Below are 20,902 nucleotides of genomic sequence, written 5' to 3'. Positions count from 1 at the left end.
AAAATGGAAGCAAAACTGATAATAAAAGGACCGCCAGAAAAGAGAAGCCATATAAATGCATGGAGTGTGGAAAGGGCTTTATTCAAAACGGTCACCTTATTACCCATCAAAGGATCCACACAGGGGAAAAGCCATATAAATGCATGGAGTGTGGAAAGGGGTTCAAAACAAGCAGTGAACTTATATCCCATCAAAGGATCCACACAGGGGAGAAGCCATATAAATGCACCGAGTGTGGAAAGGACTTTAGCCAAAACATTAACCTTATTACCCATCAAAGAATCCACACAGGGGAAAAGCCATATAAATGCATGGAGTGTGAGAAGGACTTCAAAAGTAGCAGTAATCTTACACGCCATCAAAGGATCCACACAGGGGAAAAGCCATATAAATGCATGGAATGTGGAAAGGGCTTCAGAATAGCCAGTCAACTTACATACCATCAAAGGGTCCATACAGGCGAGAAGCCATATAAATGTATGGAGTGTGGAAAGACCTTCAGAATAAGCAGTAGTCTTACATCCCATCAAAGGATCCACACAGCGGAGAAACCACATAAATGTATGGAGTGTGGAAAGGGCTTCAGAACAAGGACTAAACTTACATCCCATCAAAGGATCCACACAGGGGAGAAGCCATATAAATGCATGGCGTGTGAAAAGGGCTTCAGAACAAGCAGTAAACTTACATCCCATCAAAGGATCCACACAGGGGAGAAGCCATATAAATGCATGGAATGTGGAAAGGGCTTCAGAATAAGCAGGAAACTTACATCCCATCAAAGGTTGCACACAGGGGAGAAGCCATATAAATGCACGGAGTGTGGCAAGAGCTTCAGAATAAGCAGTGGTCTTACATCACATCAAAGGATCCATACAGGGGAGAAGCCATATAAATGCACGGAGTGTGGAAAGGACTTTAGCCAAAATATTAACCTTATTACCCATCAAAGGATCCACACAGGGGAGAAGCCATATAAATGCATGGAATGTGGAAAGGGCTTCAGAACAGCCAGTCAACTTACATCCCATCAAAGGTTGCACACAGGGGAGAAGCCATATAAATGCATGGAGTGTGGAAAGAGCTTCAGAATAAGCAGTGGTCTTACATCCCATCAAAGGATCCACACAGGGGAGAAGCCATATAAATGCATGGAGTGTAGAAAGGGCTTCAGCACACCCCATAGTCTTATTTCCCATTACACAATTCATAGACTGGAGAATCCCCAAAACAATGATTAATTTGGATGAGAATATATGCTAATTATTGATTTAATGGATTCTATGTATGAATTTACAATTTACAGACAGATCTCTGAAAAGGATTTTTAATAATAAAAAAGAAACAATGGGCATGAGCCATTATAATTACTTATACAATTTTTATTGTATCTATATACAGTATATAGGAGTGTCAGACTGGTGGCTCTTGAGCTAGTTGTATCCCGTGCTGGACACGCCCACCCAGCCCCCGTGAATAGGGAAAATGTTGCAATGCGTCACGTACAGCACCAAAAAACTAAAAACAAACTTGGTGCTTCACTGGCTGGCCAAATGACCGGATCTTGTTTGGCCATGAAGATTGAACTGGGTTTTAACTCCATGTGCATATTTAGTCACTTAGATATCTCTTTATACCAGGGTTGTCAAACTCTATTTCATTGAGGGCTGCATCAGAGTTGTGTTTGACCTCAGGGGGCTGGGATGGATGTGGCCAACTGGATGTCAGTTGTGTCAATCGCTGTTGTGGCTTGAGCCTTCTGCCAACAGAAATAGGCTCCTGAGCTCAGTTTTTGGCTGTGATAGCCTACTGAAACCCTCTGCCAGTGAAAATGGAGCTCAGGAGTCTTGCACATGGCCCTTACATGCTCCACTTTTGACTGCGACAGCCTCCTGCAACTCTCTGCCCACGAAAATGGAGCTTGCAAGGGCCATGTTCCTCCTGAACATGTGGCCCTCCTGAGCTCCTTTTTTTCTGGCAAAGGCAACACAGGTTGTTCGTTTGTTATTTGCAGGGTGGATCCATGGGCCAGTTCTAAGCACCCCACAGTCCAGTTCTGGTGTCCTTGCCTTGATTTTCACACCTCTGCTCTATGCTTTTGGTGTCAATATTCAAAGAAACACGCAGTTCTTTGGCTGCCGTCCAAAAGTTGGTGCCTCTTTCTGAACGAATGTTTTTAAAGCAATAGCAGTCGCAATAGCAGTTAGTGTTATATACCGCTTCATAGGGCTTTCAGCCCTCTCTAAGCGGTTTACAGAGACAGCATATTGTCCCCAACAACAATCCGGGTCCTCATTTTACCCACCTCGGAAGGATGGAAGGCTGAGTCAACCCTGAGCCGGTGAGATTTGAACAGCCGAACTGCAGATAACAGTCAGCTGAAGTGGCTGCAGTACAGCACTCTAACCACTGCGCCACCTCGGCTCTGAAGGGCCTCAGATAGCAATAAAACATCTGAGGGCCTTTATGAAGCTAGAAGTGTCCATGCTCAATAACTTCAATGTGGACAGCTCTAATGGTCATACAGGTGAATAGGGCTGCCCACCTCTTACTGTTTGCTTCACACTCTCTAGTGTGATCTGTGGTCACAGACCAGGGGCCAAAGACATCAAGGCCAACGTTAGTGAAAGGAGGATTTGTGCTGAGTCTGTCAGCTGGAAGATGAGCCATTTTTTCTTTGTAACCTACCATGGAGCTTGCGACAAGTAATACACCTAAAGATTACCTTTTTAGCTCCAACTATCCACAAACCAGAGGTTCTTAAAGCTTCTTCTATAAATAATCATGTTTGACTTGATGGTGAAAGTGCAGCACAATCAAAGAAGCAATGTGATGATTGCCAGGAGGGTTTTTTCTCTTTTTCTTCCTTAGGGCATACACCTATTCCCAAAAGAACATTTTGATCGAAAAACAGGTCACGTTTCCTCAGGGAGCTCTCTCTAAGGATAAGTCTTTAGTTTAACATACAGTGAATTTCTTGGGATAGGTTTCAGACTGCACAGTGTGCAGTTTTGCCCATAACAAATCCAATGTGACATTGTGCTTTAATATCTATTGTTTTTAAGTAGGTAACAGCAGCTGTTGTTGTGATAGAAGCATCAGAAAATATACAGAGTTTTTGGCTTTGTATCTCTCTAAAGCGGGGATATCAAGATCAATTGATTGACGGCCTCATCAGCATTATGGTTGCTCTCAAAGGACCAGTTGCAATGAAGATTATGATGATTCAGTGCCAGGTGAGCATGGTTGGGTAGGCATGGCCGGCTGGACGCTGCTGGGCTCAACTGACTTGGGATAAGAGAAAGTTTGCAGGAAGCAGTTTCCTCCGAGTTCAACTTCTCTCCTGACAGATCTCTGCAGAAGAAGAGAGAATGGCGGGAGAGCTATGTTCTGTCCCCACTGCACCTTAGTCTGTGTGCAGCTCGACAGGCTGCTAAATCCACCTATCCTCCAATAAAACAGACTGTGTGTGTGGATCTGAATGCTTTATTGAAAGAATAGGATATGGTGAAACTGGGGAAAATAGGGATACATATAATGAGAACAAATACAAGATAGAGAGCATTAAGTTATTGCTAAACATAAGGAATAAATACAAGCTATTTATTTTTTGAAAAAAATATTTTATTGAACAGTTTTTTTTAAAAAAAAAGACAAAAAGAAAAAATATATTTTTCACAATTTCCTTCTCTCGAACATTTCCACCTTGCATCAATTTAAATCTCACCAACGATGCTCTGGGTGGGACGTGGGTTTGTCCTTGGATGACCATGTTCCACAGATTAAGGTGGGTTCTGCCTTCTCCAAATTTTAAGGGAAATGGAGTCTGGCTTCTCAGCAGGCACTTGGGCACTTGGTTTGAGAGTGTGGGGTGATGATTAAATGGGTAGAATCGGCTTCAATTTTCTTGGAGCATGTTTGTCTCTCTCCTTAAGAAGTCTAAATTGGATTTAAATAAAATTAATTAAATATCAACGGTGTGGTTATGTTCCAGTCATGTATTATACTCATGTATTAAACTCTGTAGTTGCTTTAAAATGTATTAACACATGAAGATATTTGGAAGGATTTGGAGGGGGCATATTTCAGGAATTGAGAGCAGGTGCAGGAACAGGATAGGTCTAATCTAAGGAAGAGAAGGATTAGGAATGACATAACAGAAGCCTTTTAATACTGAGGGAATAAGAAGAGATCAATCTATTCTCCAAAGAACCAACGACAGCATAAGAAATAACGGAGGAAAACTTATCCAAGAGATACCGGTATAAATCACATAACATCTCAAGAGTTCTTAAAGAACTGGCAGATGTTATCTCAGAACTATTGTAGAATATCTTTAAAAAATCTGGAGCACTGGGGAACTGCCAGAAGATTGGAAAAGGGCCGATGTGGTTCCCACCTTCAAAAAAAGGGGGGAGGCAGACCCAAGGAATTAAGGACCAATCAGTCTAATGCCAATATCTGGGAAGATGCTGCAAATAATAAAAGAAAAAACAGATCTGTGAAAATCTATAAACAAATAAATTTAAAACTAGTAGCTAGCAAAGGGTTGTTAAAAACATCATGCCAAACCAATCTTATTTCATTCTTTTCAAACTGACTAAATTAGAAGACCAGCATAATGCTGTGGAAGTAGACTTCAGCAAGGCATTTGACAAAGTAGATCACAACCTGCTTCTTGGTAAACTAGAAAAATGTGGGAGAGTAAGCATCCATCCATCAATCAGAATGCAGCTAAAACGGACGTTGGAGCTTTTGTCCAATCTCAAGCAGGAGATTTTATACCATTACAGAAAAGTGACTGTCCAGTCTCTTCTTAAAAACATCCAGTGATGAAGCAGACGCACCCACCACTTCTGAAGGCAAGCTTTTCCACAGGTTAATTGTACCCATTATTAGGAAGCTTTTCCTTAATTCCAGGTTGCTTTTCTCCTTGTTTAGTTTCCATCGTTTCTTGTCCTGCACTCTGGTGCTTTGCAAAATAAATTGACCCCCACCTCATTGTGGCAGCCTCTCAAATACTGGAATGCTGCTATCATGTCCCTCCCAGTCCTTTTTCTCAACACTACTCAAAGCCAAATCCTTCATGTGTTTTAGTCTCCGCCAGTGGTGGGTTTCAAAACAGTTTGGAACCTCTTCTGTAGGTGTGGCCTGCTTTCCGGGTCCACTGGTGGAACCTCTTCTAACCGGTTCGGTAGATTTGACGAACCGGTTCTACCAAATAGGTGCGAACTGGTAGGAACCCACCTCTGGTCTCCGCGCATATAATCATCTTAGTTGCTCTTTTATGCACTTTTTCTAAAGTCTCAACATCTTTTTTTATAATTTGGTGATAAAAACTGGTTGCAGTATTCCAGCTGTGGTCTTACTAAAGCTTTAGAATGTGATACTAATACGTTACATGATTTTGATTCTATGCTTCTGTTTATGCAACCAAAGATTCTATTAGTTTTTTTGGCTGCTGCCACGCACTGCTGACTCACGTTTAACTGATCGCCCACTGAAACACCAGGGTCCCTCTCACAGTTATTGTTTTTGAGCCAGGCTTCACCTAATCTGTACTTGTACCTTTGGTTTTTTCTGCCCAGGTGTAAAACCTTGCTTTTCTCCACATTAAATTTCACTTTGTTGCGGTTTGGATGGAGTTGGGAGTTGGGATCCAAGCAAGAAGGTCTTGGAGACTGAATGAAAACTTATTTAGATATGAGAAAAACATTAATGAATGTAAAAAGTTGTTAAAAGAATATTTTGTTTTTAACATGAATAAGGGTACATCTATCGAAATGGGATGGGATGCAAGTAAGTGTATATGAGAGGAGTTCTGATAAATATGAATAGATTACATAGACGCAAACAGGAGGAAAAGATAATTGAACTTGAAAATGAAATTAGGAAGAGAGAGCAGGAGCTAATCTTAAAACCAGGAGACAAAAAGATCAAAGAAACAATCACATTATTAAAAGAGCAATTTAACATGCTGATGTCAGACCAGTTGACTACCAATTTGCTATATGCAAAACACAACACTTTCTGCAATGCAAATAAATCTGGTAGATGGCTAGCATATTTGATTAGGAAAAAACAGAAGTCTCATAATATATAGAAATTACATTTTAAAGGGAAGGAAGTGTATCAACAAGATGAGATTCAAAAGTGCTTTCGTGAATTCTTTATAGGATTGTACACGAATGATAAAATCCAAAGGTTAGATATAGATAGATACCTGGATAAAGAAAATAATACCTATAGTAAAAGACGAGCAGAGGGAAAGACTGAATCAACCAATAACTTCGGGGGAAATTCTCCAGGTAATTAAACAGCTAAAAGTAGGGAAAGCACCGGGTACAGATGGCTTGACAGCGGCTTACTACAAAAATTTGCAATTAGAAATGGTAGAACCGCTTAAGGAATTATTTAATAAGATCCAAGTGGAAGGGAAGGTACCCTCATCTTGGAAGACAGCCTTTATATCCTTGATACCCAAAGAAGATCAAGATCTTACTCAACCAAAAAATTATAGACCCATATCATTACTCAACATAGATTATAAAATTTTCACTAAAATACTAGCGAATAGATTAATGTTGGCTATTCAGCAATTAATTCATAATGATCAAACAGGTTTTATTCAAGGGAGACAAATGAGAACTAACGTAAGACTAGTTCTCAATACATTAGAATACCTGGGAAAGAACAACCAAATTCCTGCTGTGCTTATATTTTTAGATGCTGAAAAAGTCTTTGATCGAGTGAATTGGCAATTCCTGCTGAAAATATTGCAAAAAATGCAACTAGGGGAGCACTTTTTACAATCAATTAAAACAATATATCAGGAACAAACAGCTCAAATCATAATTAATTGGAGTCTAACAGATTCATTTAAAATTGAGAAAGGTACAAGGCAGGGTTGTCCCTTATCTCCATTATTGTTTATTATAACTTTGGAACTATTGTTGAATAAAATACGGCGTTCAGGGGACTTACAGGGAATCAAGATTAGGCAGCAAGAGTACGTGCTTTTGCGGATGATTTGGTTATAACATTAACCCAACCACAGGAATCTAGTAAGGTTTTAATGAATATGATTAATCAATATGGTCAAGTGTCAGGATTTAAAATAAACTTAGGGAAAACAAAGATACTAGCTCTAAATATGAACACTAAACACAGGGAAGAACTAGAAGGAATGACAGTATGTGAAATAGTTAAAAAGGTCAAATATTTAGGAGTTTATATCTCAACCTCAAACGGGAAGTTATATAAGTATAATTATGAACCACTATGGCATAGTATACAGACAGAGATGAAAAAATGAGAGAAATTACAGTTATCTTTGCTGGGAAGAATAGCAGCAATGAAAATGAATATTGTACCTAAATTTTTATTTCTTTTTCAAACGTTACCAATACTTAAAAAAGATGCAAGCCTGCTAGAATGGCAGAAGGGTATTAATAAATTTGTATGGGCAGGGAAGAAGCCGAGAGTAAAACTAAAAATAATGCAAGATGTGCGTGAAAGAGGAGGCTTGAAATTACCCAATTTAAAACTATATTACGATGCAGTAGTTTTATCTGTAATTAGTGACTGGATTAACTTAACAGAAGATAGAATACTTAATATTGAAGGGCATGATTTGGTATATGGTTGGCATGCTTATCTGCTATACAACAAAAAGGTGGATAAGAATTTCAAAAGTCATATTTTAAGGAATGCTCTACTGCGGGTTTGGAAAAAATATCAATATAAACTAACCGATAAGATACCCATGTGGGCTATTCCCAGACACGCAATAGAAAATATGAACATAGTACAAAAACAGGATGTAACTACTTACAGACAGCTTCTTACCCTAGAAAGAGGTGTACTACAACTGAAACCCTTGGATGTACTAAAAGAGGAAAAGGTAATTCAAACATGGTTTCAGTACGGGCAGTTACAGGCTAGATGGAAAATAGATTAAAAAATTGGCTTTATGCAAGTCGAGGATAAGTTACTTAAACAAATTAGAGATCAAAGTCCAATGCATATAAAGAGATTATATAATGTATTAATAGAAATTGACTCGGAAACAGAACTAGTTAAAGACTGTATGATAAAATGGGCTCAAAATGTTGAAGAACCAATAATATTGGATACATGGGAAAAGATTTGGGTGAGAAATGTAAAATTTACACAAGCCCAAAACTTGAGAGAAAATTTTTATGTTTTATAGATGGCATTTAGATCCTAAAAAAATGGCTTCTATGTATCTGAATTTACAACCTAAATGCTGGAGATGTGATTGTGTGGACGCTACATATTTTCATATATGGTGGACTTGCAAAAAGTTTAAAGCATTTTGGATAAAAATATGGTGGATTATGCAAAATGTTCTTAAAAAAAGAATAAAGTTTACCCCTGAGTTATTTTTGTTAGGCATACTTACTGATTGTACGGTTGTAGAGACTGATCTGATATTGCATTTAATAACTGCAGCTAGATTGTTGGTGGCCCAATACTGGAAGAAGGAAGATTTGCCTACTATTCAAGAATGGACATTGAAAATAACAAACCTAGGCGATCTTGTTAAAGATTTATACCCTGTATTAGTTCTGGGAAGTCGGGGGGAGGGGGAAGCTTGGGGGGAGGGCTTGGGGGGAGGGGGGGGTGGGAACTAAACATTTTTTAAAGTTTGTTTTTTTCAAAAATGATCAATAAAAAAAAATTCACTTTGTTGCATGGGGCGGATTGTTCAAGCCTGCCAAGATCTTTCAGATCCTGAACAGGTCTTCTGGGGCATTGGCTGCTCCTGCCAGCTTGGTGTCATCTGCAAATTTGAGGAGGAGCATGAGATGAGATGTATGATGTTCATTTCTTCTTCTTTTCTTCTGTCTACCATTTCAAATCCTTCTCTATGGAGATCAGAGATCCTGAGGGAAAGAAGCAGGGGTGGGTTGCTGCCGGTCCCCAACGGTTCTCACGAACCAGTTGGTGACTGGACCTGGAAGTAAGCCTGCCCCGCCCCCAGCCCTGTATACCCGTCACGGCCAGATGGTATTTTGTCCCTTCTGTCTCCCCGTTGTTCAGAAAAGCAACTTCAGGAATGTCCTTTGCTAGCAGGCAGGTTCTAGGATGGAACCTGCCAGGGACCTTCCAGGAGTTGCTTTTCTGAGCAACGGGGAGACAGAAGGGACAAAATACCGTCCGTTTTCCCCATGCTCAGAAAAGCAACTTCGGGAAGGTCCTTTGGTGGCAGCAGGCATCCTAAAACCTGCCTGCTAGCAAAGGACCTTCTTGAAGTTGCTTTTCTGAGCATAAAGCCCTCGCCGCTTCTGGACATCTATTGCAGTTGCGAGGAGCTGAGGAGAGCACAGAGAAGAGCGTGAAGGTTCTTGGCACTCTGGGAAGCTGCGAAAGCGGCAGGGAGAGGCACGTGGCTTGGTTTAGACTCCTTGGACGTCACAGCAGCAGACTCAAGCGTGCCGATCTCAGCGTTTTTCACCTGGTTAAAAAGAAGGAGGAGGCTCCACTGGTCCGGAGCCCATTCATGGTGGGAGGCAGGGACGTGCAGTCACTAGAGGCAAGGGAGGCGGAGCCTCACCAGTCTCCTCAGGAAAAAGAAAGAAATTTAAATATATTTTTTTAAATAATTAAAGCCAAGATAGTTGCTACCAGATTCCAGGTCACAGTGGCTTGGTGTCTGCTTAGTGTTAACCAAAGCAGGAGGCGAGAGAACTCGGGGCCTCTTTTCCATAAGGAATTTTTCGCCTTCTAAAAGTTAATGAAGAGTTAAAAGGCAAAGACGTTCAGATGGAAAAGAGGCACTAATTCTCCCGCCTCCTGATTTGGAAGCAGCCAATCGTGTCTTCTTGAGCACACTTACGTTGGGCGGGGCGTGCTTCAGAGGAGAGAAGAGTGGGCGAGAAGGAGGAGGCTGCCTCTTTGCTGCAGACCTGGGTGCTTGGCGGCTCCCGCGATGCAAAGTGCCCCACCATCCCCGATGCTGCCGCCCGCTGCCCCAGCCTGCTTCTCCAGGCTCCGCCGCTGGAAGTCCCGGATCGCCTCTGGGGGAAGGCTGGGTGAGAAGTGGGGTGGTGGTGGCGGCAGCAGCAGCGGCTAATTTAAGTGCTCCCTTGTCTCACAGCCGGGGCCGCTCCAGGCCGCCGGCCGCTGACACGTGCTCCTGCAAGAGCCTCTGGGCAGCACCGGGAGGCCGCAGAGAAGCTTCGCTCCGTTTTTCACTCAGCCTTCCCCCAGAGGCGATCCGGGACTTCCAGCGGCGGAGCTTGGAGAAGCAGCAGACGCAGGCCGGGACAGCGGGGGGGGGGGGAGGCGGGGCACTTTGCATCGTGGGAGCCACCAAGGGCCTTTGCTGCAGACCCGGGCACTTGGTTGCTCCCGCGATGCAAATTCCCCCCCCCCACACCGAGGCCGATCGCTGCCCTGCTGAGCCTCACCAGGTATCAACCTCACCGCACGTCACTGATGGGAGGGATTTCCCTCACATTCCTAGTCTTCCCGGATGGGCTCCGGACCAGCGGAGAAGACGCGGGGGCTGTCGGGCTGGAAACCCAAGCCCCATTAGCCCCCAAAGCCTCTTCTGGATGTCTATTGCAGTTGCGAGGAGCCGAGGAGAGCTCGGAGAAGGTTCTCAGTGCTTCTGGAAGCCACGAAAACGGCTGGGAGAGGCAAGCGGCTTGGTTTAGCCTCCCTGGATCTCGTAGCAGCAGCAGCCCCAAGTGCGCCGATCTCGGCATTTTTTGCATCGGGGCGTGCTGCAAAAGGGAGTGAGTGAAGACTTTTTACAGAATGCTGGTGGTGGAGGTGTGGGCCCATCGCCCCTGCTCAGCAAAGCAAGTCCGGGGAAGTCCTTTGTGCTGGCTGGAAAAGGTCTTTACTCCCTCCCTCTTGCAGCACGCCCCGATGCGAAAAATGTCGAGATCAGCGCATTTGGGGCTGCTGCTGCTGCGACGTCCAAGGAGGCTAAACCAAGCCGCTCGCCTCTCCCAGCCGCTTTCGCAGCTTTCCGAAGCACTGAGAATCTTCTCCGCGCTCTCCTCGGCTCCTTGCAACTGCAACAGACATCCAGAAGAGGCTTTTGGGGCTAATGGGGCTTGGGTTTCCAGCCCGACAGCCCCTGCCGCTTCTTCTCCGCTGGTCCGGAGCCCCTCCAGGAAGACGAGGAACGCGAGGGAGATCCCTCCCCCCCACTGATGGGCTCCAGACCAGCGGAGCCTCCTCCTTCTTTTTAACCAGGCAGCTATCAGAGAGAAAAGGGCAGTGCATCCCCATGTGCTTGTGCAGCAGCCAAAGATTTCCTGGTTAAAGATCTCCTAGTTAAAAAGATCGCCTGTCTAAAAAGAAGATAACCGCCTGGTTAAAAAGAAGGATGAGGCTCCGCTGGTCTGGTACCCATCCGCGGGGAGAGGGATCCCCCTCGTGTTACTCATCTTCCTGGATGGGCTGATAAGGGGATAGAAAAGGTTTTTCTCCAGTCCCAGGTTTCAGCTTCCTGGCTTCAGTATCTCTTTCCAGCTTCTTCACCGGCTCAGGGTTGACTCAGCCTTCCATCCTTCCGAGGTGGGTAAAATGAGGACCCAGATTGTTGGGGGCAATATGCTGACTCTCTGTAAACCGCTTAGAGAGGCCTGAAAGGCCTATGAAGTGGTATATAAGTCTACTGCTATTGCTATTGCTATTGCTATTCTTTTGTTGAGCCTGCAATTAAGGTTCTTTTTTATATCTTAGGAAAGATCACTTGGTTAAAACGAAGGAAGAGCCTCCGCTGGTCCGGAGCCCATCTGCGGGTTGGGAGGGAGGGAGGAAGAGACAGATAGACAGACAGATAGACAGAGAGACACACACACACACACACACACACAAGGAGTGAGTGATTGAGTGAGTGAGAGACAGACAGACAGACAGACAGACAGACACACACACACACATATACACACACAGAGTGTGAGAGAGAGAGAGAAAGGGAGGGGAGAGAGATAGAGAGGGAGGGAGAGAGACAGAGAGAGACACACACAGACTGAGGGAGAGACAGACAGACAGACAGACACACACACACAGAGTGAACAGATGGGGGGGGAGGGAAGAGAGACAGCGAGATACAGAGAGACAGACACAGAGAGAGAATGACAGAGAGGCAGAGAGAGAAGGAGGGGGAGAGATACAGATCCACACAGAGGGAAACAGGCAGACAGACAGACACACACACAGAGAGAGATAGAGACAGAAAGAGAAAGAGAGAAAGAGAAAGGAAGAAAGAAAAAAAGAAAAAAGAAAAAAGAAAAGAAAGTGGGAGAGATAAAAGAAAGAAAGAAACAAAGAAAGAAAGAAAGAAAGAGAACTTATGACCACAATTGAGCCCAAAATTTTGGTTGCTAAGCAAGAGTGTTGTTAAATGAGTTTCATCACATTTTTCAAGTTGGCCACTCCCACCCAGTCACATGGCCGGCAAGCCACTCCCACCCAGTCACATGGCCAGCAAGCCACTCTCACAAAGGAGGCCACACCCACAGAATAGGTTCCAAAAAATTTTGAAACCCACAACTGGAAGGAAATGAGAGGTGGGTTGCTCCTGGTTTGTCCCGGATCGAGCGAACCTGTAGTAGTGGTGGCGGAAGGCTCCGCCCACCCATCCCAACACTTTTGGGCAAGTGCAGAAGTGCACACAAGCACATTCACCCACACGAGCAAACATGTAGTAAAAAAATTGGAAACCCCCCCCCCCCACACACACACTGAAGGAAGCTTCCATCAAATCTCCCCCAGGAACTGTTTTTTTGAGTAGGATTTTTCAGGAATATCCAGGTAAGGACAATTCAGGAGTTAATATAAGGTCCTCCTGTTCCCCATAGAAATCCCAACCATTTCATCTCTGTCTTCTATAGAGCAATTCTTCCTACTTTACGAATTATACATTTTAAAATTGTGTCTCCCTCACAAGGAAGAGTAGAAAGAAGTTGACCCTTCCTATTGCAGAGCTGAAATTAAAATTCCTGAATGAAGTTAAAAATTCAGAGCTGAAGTTAAAATTCCAAGTAAAGTAAGAGGAGGAAATTATTTGTATTATGCCTTTCCTTCAGAAAGTCAAGCTAGTATGAATACTACCTTTCATTTTCAGCCCTTGTTTGCGTTTGCTCTTTTTTTTGAGCAACAAAAATTTAAGTGAGATTGCTATTAGGATTTTTTAAAAACGACAGTACTTTAAATACAAAATTCTTCACTAAATTATAATACTGCCCAAAGCAGATTGAGAAGGCTTCCTGGCCTTCTCGAGATCACCCCCTCCTGGCCGTACTTGGGAAATGCACCATCTCTCCTTTTTCCATGAATACCTTCCATGCACAGAAAATCCATCCGAGGCTCCCTCAGCAAAGAGAAAGGAATCGCATGCGCTTCAGCGTTGAGCCGCTCTTGCAGGTTGGGAAGGGAGTGACGTCATTAGGTCTTGCCTTTCTAGGATGCAGGACTCTCTCTCTCTCTTTAACCCTTTAAGCTTCGCAAGCCATTAAAAAGGCTGCAAGGAAGTCTTGAAGAAAGAGGTGGCAAGGGTAGGTGTGTGTGTGTGTGTTACTGTCCTTGTGCGAGCGTGTATACAAGGAAAGGTAGAAGGTTCTCACACTAGAGAAGGAAAGGATATATATTTATATACCAAGTCAATCTTAGGAGAAAGAAAAGGGATCGTCCTTAGCTACCCATTTCGTGGGAATAGCTCCTGCATAGGGGAGAGCGGGAGCTTGTATGGCAAAACAACTTTGAAATGAAGAGATGCAAAAGATGGTTGCCTACATTCTCACTCTGTGCTGGATGACATCAAACTCGGCTTGGAGCCTTTTGCAACTCAATTTGTTTCAGGAAGATAGTCAATCGCGTCATCGTATTGAGCTGTGTGCATTTAATCTTTTATATTTCATAGTAAAAGAGAAATTGGCAACTAGATAAATAAAGCTGGATATTAAAGTTTCTTGACCATGTGGAACAGGGCAAGGATTAATTGCTTTGTCTGCCTCTCCAAGCTAAAACAAAGGAACCAGGATATTGGTACAAGTACTACCTTTTTGGGGGGCAATTGAGTAAGCTGAATGAATGTCTTGTCACAGTATGAGGGGCTGGGCACAGGAAAGAGGTGTATGTGGCACAGGAAGGCAATGTACTTTGGGGTGATTGATATGCTGGCTAAAGTCTGTAAACAACTGCCCTTCGGGGTTCAGATTTTGCTTGACCTATCCTTGCTGAACCTTGTGCAATAAACCTTTCCCTCTGATAAAGAGCTGGTCTGATCTCATTTCTGCAACATTTCAAACTGAACCCCTTGATTTGATTGACTTGTTTGTGCTTAGGACACATTGTGCGACCCTGCCCCCCTGCGTGAAGGGAGAAAGAGAAATGGAGCAGAGTCAAAGGATTAGCACCTCATTTTTTGTGAACTGAATTTTCCTGCTTTGTGAACTGGTTCTGGGCTTTTCTATGTTGTATGTTGAGTGAACCCTGCTTAAAGGTAAATGTAGAGCTATATTGTTAAAATGCAAGTCTTTCCCTTTGAGTAAAAAGAAATTTAAATTATCCAAAATGCCCATATAGACTGAATCTTCTTGCTGGAAGTCACCGCTTTACAGGTCAGAATAATGCTTCCTTCTGTGAGGATGAGTGTTGATAAATGATCTGATCTACTAGCTTAGATTTATTCTTTCTTCTATAAGAAAATTGTAAAATTGAGGCCATTTGTTGATCTTCATGTAGAGAAAAAATGATCCCTTTGGCAAGGAGGGCTTAATGGCTTGTTCTGGTATTCCCAAGACTAAATGAACATTGCTATGAATGAAAAAGCATTTGAAGATACACAGATTTCATTGCACCCATTTGGAATTGTGTTACAGGACAGAGAGAGAATGTCTGGCCTTCCTTTAGCAACTGAGGGAACTGGAAAAGACCCTTCTGGTGCCCAGTCTGGAATCTGTGGGAAGATCTGGGCAAAAACTGGGCAGAAGATGCTGGAAGAAGGAGCCATCATTTCAGAAGTTCAGGCCTGGAACTTCAGGGGCGTCCAATATGAGGAGGATGAGGGTCCCCGAGGACTTTGTAGTCGACTCCACTTCTTTTATAGTCGATGGTTGAGACCAGAAAAGCACACAAAAGCGCAGATGCTGGACCTGGTTGTTCTGGAGCAGTTCCTGGCCCTTCTGCCCCTGCAGATGGAGAGCTGGGTGCGGGAGTGTGGAGCAGAGACCAGCTCCCAGGCGGTGGCCCTGGCGGAAGGCTTCCTCCTGAGCCAGGCGGAGGAGAAGAAGGAGCAGGTTGAGTTGCCGGTGAGAGGACTTCTTCTTGGGCCTGAATATAATAAAAATATGTTCAAATTTTTATATCAAATTTTTGTAGGTTTATTAAGATATAAAATGCAAGAAAATGAAAATAGTAGGAAAGTGGGAAGTGAAGTGAAAGAAGAGTAGGGTAAAGGGGAAAAAACAAAATAATTGAAAATCTGAATCTTTTTAGCACAGTTGAATAAAATGGGTTCAACTGTAATATTACAGGTTCAATGTTTTACATTTACATACTTAATATGTACTAGCAAATTCTATATAACAACAAACTTATGTAATCAGCAAAACTCAATCAAAGTTTCATTTTTTTCGATCTCAAGAACAAAACCCAGCAGTGGTTCCAAAGTAGAAGCAAGGTTGGCTTGGTCTTTTCTTTAAATAAAGCAATTAATTTTTCCATCTCTGCTAGGTCCATCAGTTTTCCCAACGACTTCGCCTTTGTGGCTATTAAAATATCTGTCCACTTTGCAAAGAGCATCCTTGCTGCTCTCAACATAAATAACAGCAAAGTTCGAGAATGTTTTTCCATCTCTTTGTCTATTAAACCTAAAAGAAAAGTCTCTGGTTTGATTTTCATGCCCACTTTGAGAATCTTCTGCAGTAAAATATAAATCTTACCCCAGTATTTCTTTGCTTTGTCACAAGTCCAGCAGAGTTGGTAAAAAGTTCCTTTTTTACATTTACATTTCAAACGTGTATTTGAAATTCCTTTGAGATTTGAAAAATCATTGACAGTTTATCAGGTGTTAAAAAGAGGTACACACCACTTCATGATATGTAATGTCCATTAATTCTTTTTTTCCTGCATCCTATTTCAAGTCCTTTGCAATGGAGATCAGAGATCCTGAGACAAAAAGACATCTGTCAAATCTCCCTCAAGAACTGCCTTTCAGGAGGATCCCTCAGGAAGATCCAATTCAGGACACCTCAGGAGGTAATATAAGGTCCTTCCACTCCTTTGATAAATCCTAACTTTCTCATCTTCTCTGTGTCCTCTCCTCTATAGCAAACCTCCTCCCATTTTATTAATTAGGCCTTTTAAAATTCTGTCTCTCTCACAGGGAAGCATAGAAGGAAGTCGACTCTTTGTTTAGGGGGAGTGGAAACCATGATTGAACCTTCAACTCAGGTATGATAATAACTTTGATTTATTAGATTTCTATTTTTCCCTCAGGAAATCAGCCGTTGTACATATTATAGGTAGTCTTTGACTTAGGACCACAATTGAACCTAAATTTTTTGTTGTTGAGTGACACATTTGTTAAGTGAACTTTGCCCCATTTTACGACCTTTCTTGCCACAGGTGTTAAGTGAAGTGCTGAAGTTAGAAGTATGGTTGTTGTTAAGTGGCTTCCCTAATGACTTTGCTTGTCAAAGGTTCACAAAAGGGGATCACATGATTCTGGGACCCTGCAACTATCATAAATATGAGTCAGTTTGATCACGTGGCCATGGGGATGCTGGAACAGTCGTAGGTGTGAAAAATGGGCATACGTCATTTTTGTCATTGTAAATCACTAAAAACTGTTATAAGTTGAGGACTACCTGTACTGTCTCCTGCCATTTTCCCCTTTCCTTTTGGTTGGAGATTCTTTTTAGGATTTTTTTTAAGATTAGCACTTTAAAAACTAAAACCTCCTTTCGCTAATGATTCTCCCAACTTTTCAATAAATAATGTTTTACAGAATTCTTTATGTTAGTCATGACGTCTGCAGCTTGTCCTATGAAAAACTGTACAAAAGAGATGGTTTGTGTCCATCAAACAAATGGATTACTTGGCATTACATTCACAGATTCTATGAATAAACATTTAAACTAAACAGTGGGGACAGACAATTAATTGATACAGAACATTTCTGTCCCCAGCAATCTAAAATTGATAGATTAATATAGTGCATATAACATAGATGTTTGTGTGGGTAAGAATATCAACCTTGCTGTCAAGCAAAATCAAGCATTTAATCGTGAGTGCCATACAATCTGCAATCAAACAGGTGGTAAGAAAGCGACAGGGAGAAAGCAGAACTACTTAACTCGTGTTTTTCATCTGCCTTTATGCAAAGGGAAAAAAACCAGTCCAACTTATCAAAAACAGCACCACAAGTTTAGGAACAGAAGTTAAAATAGGTAAGTGAGCACCTGTCCACCCTAGATGAGAAGACCAATAAAGCTGATTATGGAACTGGAGGCTGAAACATAAAGAACGGTTGCTGGAATTGGTTATGTCTTTTTTAATGAAAAGAAGGACTAGGGGTGAGATGACAGCAGTGTTCCAATATCTCAGGGGCTGCCACAAAGAAGAGGGAGTCAAGCTGTTTTCCAAAGAACCTGAGGGCAGGACAAGAAGCAATGGGTGGAAACTTGGATAGCCATTTGTCGGAAAAGGTATAGAGTTTCCTGCCTAAGCAGGAGGTTGAAGTAGAAGAGTTGCAAGATCCCTTCTAACTAAACTATCCTATCCTATCTTACCCTACCCAACCCTAAACTATCCTACATGGTGCCCCTTTTATAATTATTTGACTTGAATTTGTTCTAGGAGCCTCAAAAATATTTAAATATTCAAACTAGCAAATTTCCATTTTTCAAATGCTTCATTTACAATCATTAATAAAAAAAAATACATGGTTAACAGTTAAGATTATTCAAATCCCAGGACAGTCAAAATATAGAAACATCTCCAAGTGAAAAGTGTTCTGAAAGAACAATTAGCCAAGGCCCCATTAGCTTAGAAAGTAAATTTTAATCTTCTGACTTGTGCCTGGATAAGGAAGCCAAACAATCCAACTTTGCACAGGCTAAGAATTGTCTTCAATGGAAAACATTCTTCATTTTCTTATTTACTGTCCAGCCAATGGCTCAGACTACTAGCAACTTCCTTGCAATCTGAGGAGGAGCAGAGTCTCTGCGTATTAATGGCACACCACACAGACCCCTGGTTGAGCTCTCCCAGCACTTTCATGAAGGTGTTGAGGATGAACAGGATTGCTCCTTCTTAGGACAACATAAGGCATTTCATAAAACATTACAAAGAATCCTTTCCCCTACAGGCACATTTCCTTTTTTAAAGGCAGGAAGGGTTTAAAGGCCTTCAGTGTCTTGAGAGAATCAACTGGCAAGTGGGCCTTGGAAAACCCACCAATCAGGAACACTATCCAAGGAAGGATTAGTGTCACTGATTGGTGAGTTTTCCAAGGCCCACCAGCCAGTTGATTCTCTCCAGTCACTTAGGACCTTTTGATTGTGGATGGATGGATTAATAGATCCAGAAGGAAGAGTATTTTGATGAGGTCTGGCTGGCTGTTTGGTAGATCAATTGATCCAGAAGAAAACAGGGCTTATTTAACCTGAATGGCACTGAAAGTCCTACAGAATCATCCAAGTTGATAAAACCTGCCTAAAATCTTTCTTTAGTCAAATGCTTTTGGTTCTGTCAATTTTGTCATCTAAACCGCAGATCCTTACTAAGCATAGAGCCATTTATCTTAACGTCTATGTTTGCTATATAAAATTCTTAATAATAGGAAAGATCCTGGAGTTCTTTCTTGGTCTGTTCTGTATTTTTTTTTCCTTTCAAGGAGGGTCTTCTGCCCTTTGAGGAGGTGGCTGTTTATTTCTCCGAGGAGGAGTGGTCTCAGCTGGATCCTGACCAAAAAGCTCTGCATTGGGAAGTCATGCTGGAGAATTATAAGAATGTGGCCTCTCTTGGTAAGGGTTTCCCACTCTCCGTCAGAGAGTTCAGGAAGACATTTTGTAGTTAGATGCCATTAGCTAATTCTTATGAAAACATTTATAAATTGATATCTTCAGAGGCAGAAGGGAAAGTTCTGTTTTTCTACTGCTCCTAGGAAAGAAATAGATCAATGGCATTTTCCTTAGATATATCTTATCTAATTTATATTTCTATATAAACATTTTATGACAAAGTAATTCCTTTGTTTGAGGTAATGCCAAACTTCATCACACAGATTTCAACTATTTTGGCCCAGATGCTTCCTATCAAGAGTTGCCATTCAGGTTTTTTTAACTTAAATGTCTTTTCCAAGATTTTATGCCTCATCCAAAGAGATATTATCATTTCTATACCAGGCCAATATTAGGATAGAAATATGCAGTATATATTAGAATTTTGAACAATACCTGAAGGCAATCAATATGACTTCTGACAGAGTGATTTTTTCCCCTAACCTTTCTCCCCTTTCATTCCTCTTTTCTTTTGAAGGTGATAATGAGAATGAGAATAAAGGTTCTGGAGAACCAGTCAAAGTGTACAGACAAGGAGATGTAATGGAGAAACCTGCAATTCAAACAGATTTCCAAAGGCAGGAGAGAAACCTGTTGAATAACTGGAATAAGGAAAGCTCATGTCCTTCGATTGTTGCTCAGATGCAGGATTTTATTGATCAACAAGAAAAACTAAACAACAAATATATTGAGAAAGGTGTAAGAATCTTGAAAGAGACATTAGATGTAAATAGACCCTGTCCATCACAAGACAAAGGAGCAGCCAATATGGACAAAGACAGAGAAAAAAAATACAGTGGGATGTTCACACTTTCTCAAGAAAATGGGTCTCTTGAATCACAGAAAAGTTTTCACATTGGAGAGAAGACAAATAAATGCAATGAACATGAAAGCAAAACTGTTAATAAAAGGACATCCAGAAGAGAGAAGCCATATAAATGCATGGAGTGTGGAAAGGGTTTCAGAACAAGCAATGAACTTACATTGCATCAAAGGATCCACACAGGGGAGAAGCCACATAAATGCATGGAGTGTGGAAAGGGCTTCCGAACAAGCAGTGATCTTACATCCCATCAAAGGATCCACACAGGGGAGAAGCCATATAAATGCATAGAGTGTGGAAAGGGCTTCCGAACAAGCAGTAAACTTACATCCCATCAAAGGATCCACACAGGGGAGAAACCATATAAATGCATGGAGTGTGGAAAGGACTTCAGAACAAGCAGTGAACTTACATCCCATCAAAGGATCCACACATGGGAGAAACCATATAAATGCATGGAGTGTGGAAAGGGCTTCCGAACAAGCAGTGATCTTACATCCCATCAAAGGATCCACACAGGGGAGAAGCCATATAAATGCATAGAGTGTGGAAAGGGCTTCCGAACATGCAGTAAACTTACATCCCATCAAAGGATCCACACAGGGGAGAAACCATATAAATGTATGGAGTGTGGAAAGGGCTTCCGAACAAGCAGTAAACTTACATCCCATCAAAGGATCCACACAGGGGAGAAGCCATATAAATGCATAGAGTGTGGAAAGGGTTTCAGAAGAAACTGTGAACTTACATCCCATCAAAGGATCCACACGGGGGAAAAGCCATATAAATGCATGGAGTGTGGAAAGGGCTTCAGAACAAGGATTAAACTTACATCCCATCAAAGGATCCACACAGGGGAGAAGCCATATAAATGCATGGAGTGTGGAAATGGTTTCAGAAGAAACTCTGAACTTACATCCCATCAAAGGATCCACACAGGAGAGAAGCCATATAAATGCATGGAGTGTGGAAAGGGCTTCAAAACAAGCAGTGAACTCATATCCCATCAAAGGATCCACACGGG

At 42.1% G+C, this 20,902-nt stretch overlaps 3 protein-coding genes across 3 annotated transcripts in view; all 3 read left to right on the top strand.

Moving 5' to 3' along the window:
- Nucleotides 1–1,247, top strand: part of LOC148047947 (uncharacterized) — a 44,001-nt gene extending 42,754 nt beyond the window's left edge. Inside the window, 1 exon segment of the mRNA XM_087708206.1 lies at nt 38–1,247. Within this exon segment, the coding sequence (XP_087564332.1) occupies nt 38–1,241 (1,204 nt within the window). The 3' untranslated portion in view covers nt 1,242–1,247.
- A 13,548-nt stretch (nt 1,248–14,795) lies between these two features.
- Nucleotides 14,796–17,049, top strand: LOC148047946 (zinc finger protein 232-like). Its single transcript, XM_087708205.1, has 3 exons — nt 14,796–15,299; nt 16,134–16,248; nt 16,376–17,049. The coding sequence occupies exons 1-3, from the start codon at nt 14,796–14,798 to the stop codon at nt 16,447–16,449; spliced, it is 693 nt and encodes a 230-aa protein (XP_087564331.1). The 3' UTR covers nt 16,450–17,049.
- A 1,936-nt stretch (nt 17,050–18,985) lies between these two features.
- The window catches only part of LOC148047943 (uncharacterized), a 65,882-nt gene continuing 63,965 nt past the window's right edge, over nt 18,986–20,902 (top strand). Inside the window, 2 exon segments of the mRNA XM_087708204.1 lie at nt 18,986–19,019; nt 19,534–20,902. Coding sequence (XP_087564330.1) covers nt 18,986–19,019; nt 19,534–20,902 — 1,403 coding nt within the window.

Source organism: Thamnophis sirtalis, unplaced genomic scaffold (assembly GCF_051295495.1).
Source record: "Thamnophis sirtalis isolate CommonGarterSnake01/CBP01778 unplaced genomic scaffold, rThaSir2_p1.2 scaffold_3, whole genome shotgun sequence".
NCBI lineage: Eukaryota > Metazoa > Chordata > Lepidosauria > Squamata > Natricidae > Thamnophis > Thamnophis sirtalis.
Note: the sequence above shows the minus strand (reverse complement) of the source record. Positions and strands in the feature narration are given on the sequence as shown.

Coding starts and splice junctions, on each gene's coding strand:
- LOC148047946 (XM_087708205.1), top strand. CDS start 14,796: ATGAACATTGCTATGAATGAAAAAGCATTTGAAGATACACAGATTTCA. Junction 15,300..16,133: donor AGGAGCAGGTTGAGTTGCCG/GTGAGAGGACTT, acceptor TCCTATTTCAAG/TCCTTTGCAATGGAGATCAG. Junction 16,249..16,375: donor AATTCAGGACACCTCAGGAG/GTAATATAAGGT, acceptor TCTCTCTCACAG/GGAAGCATAGAAGGAAGTCG.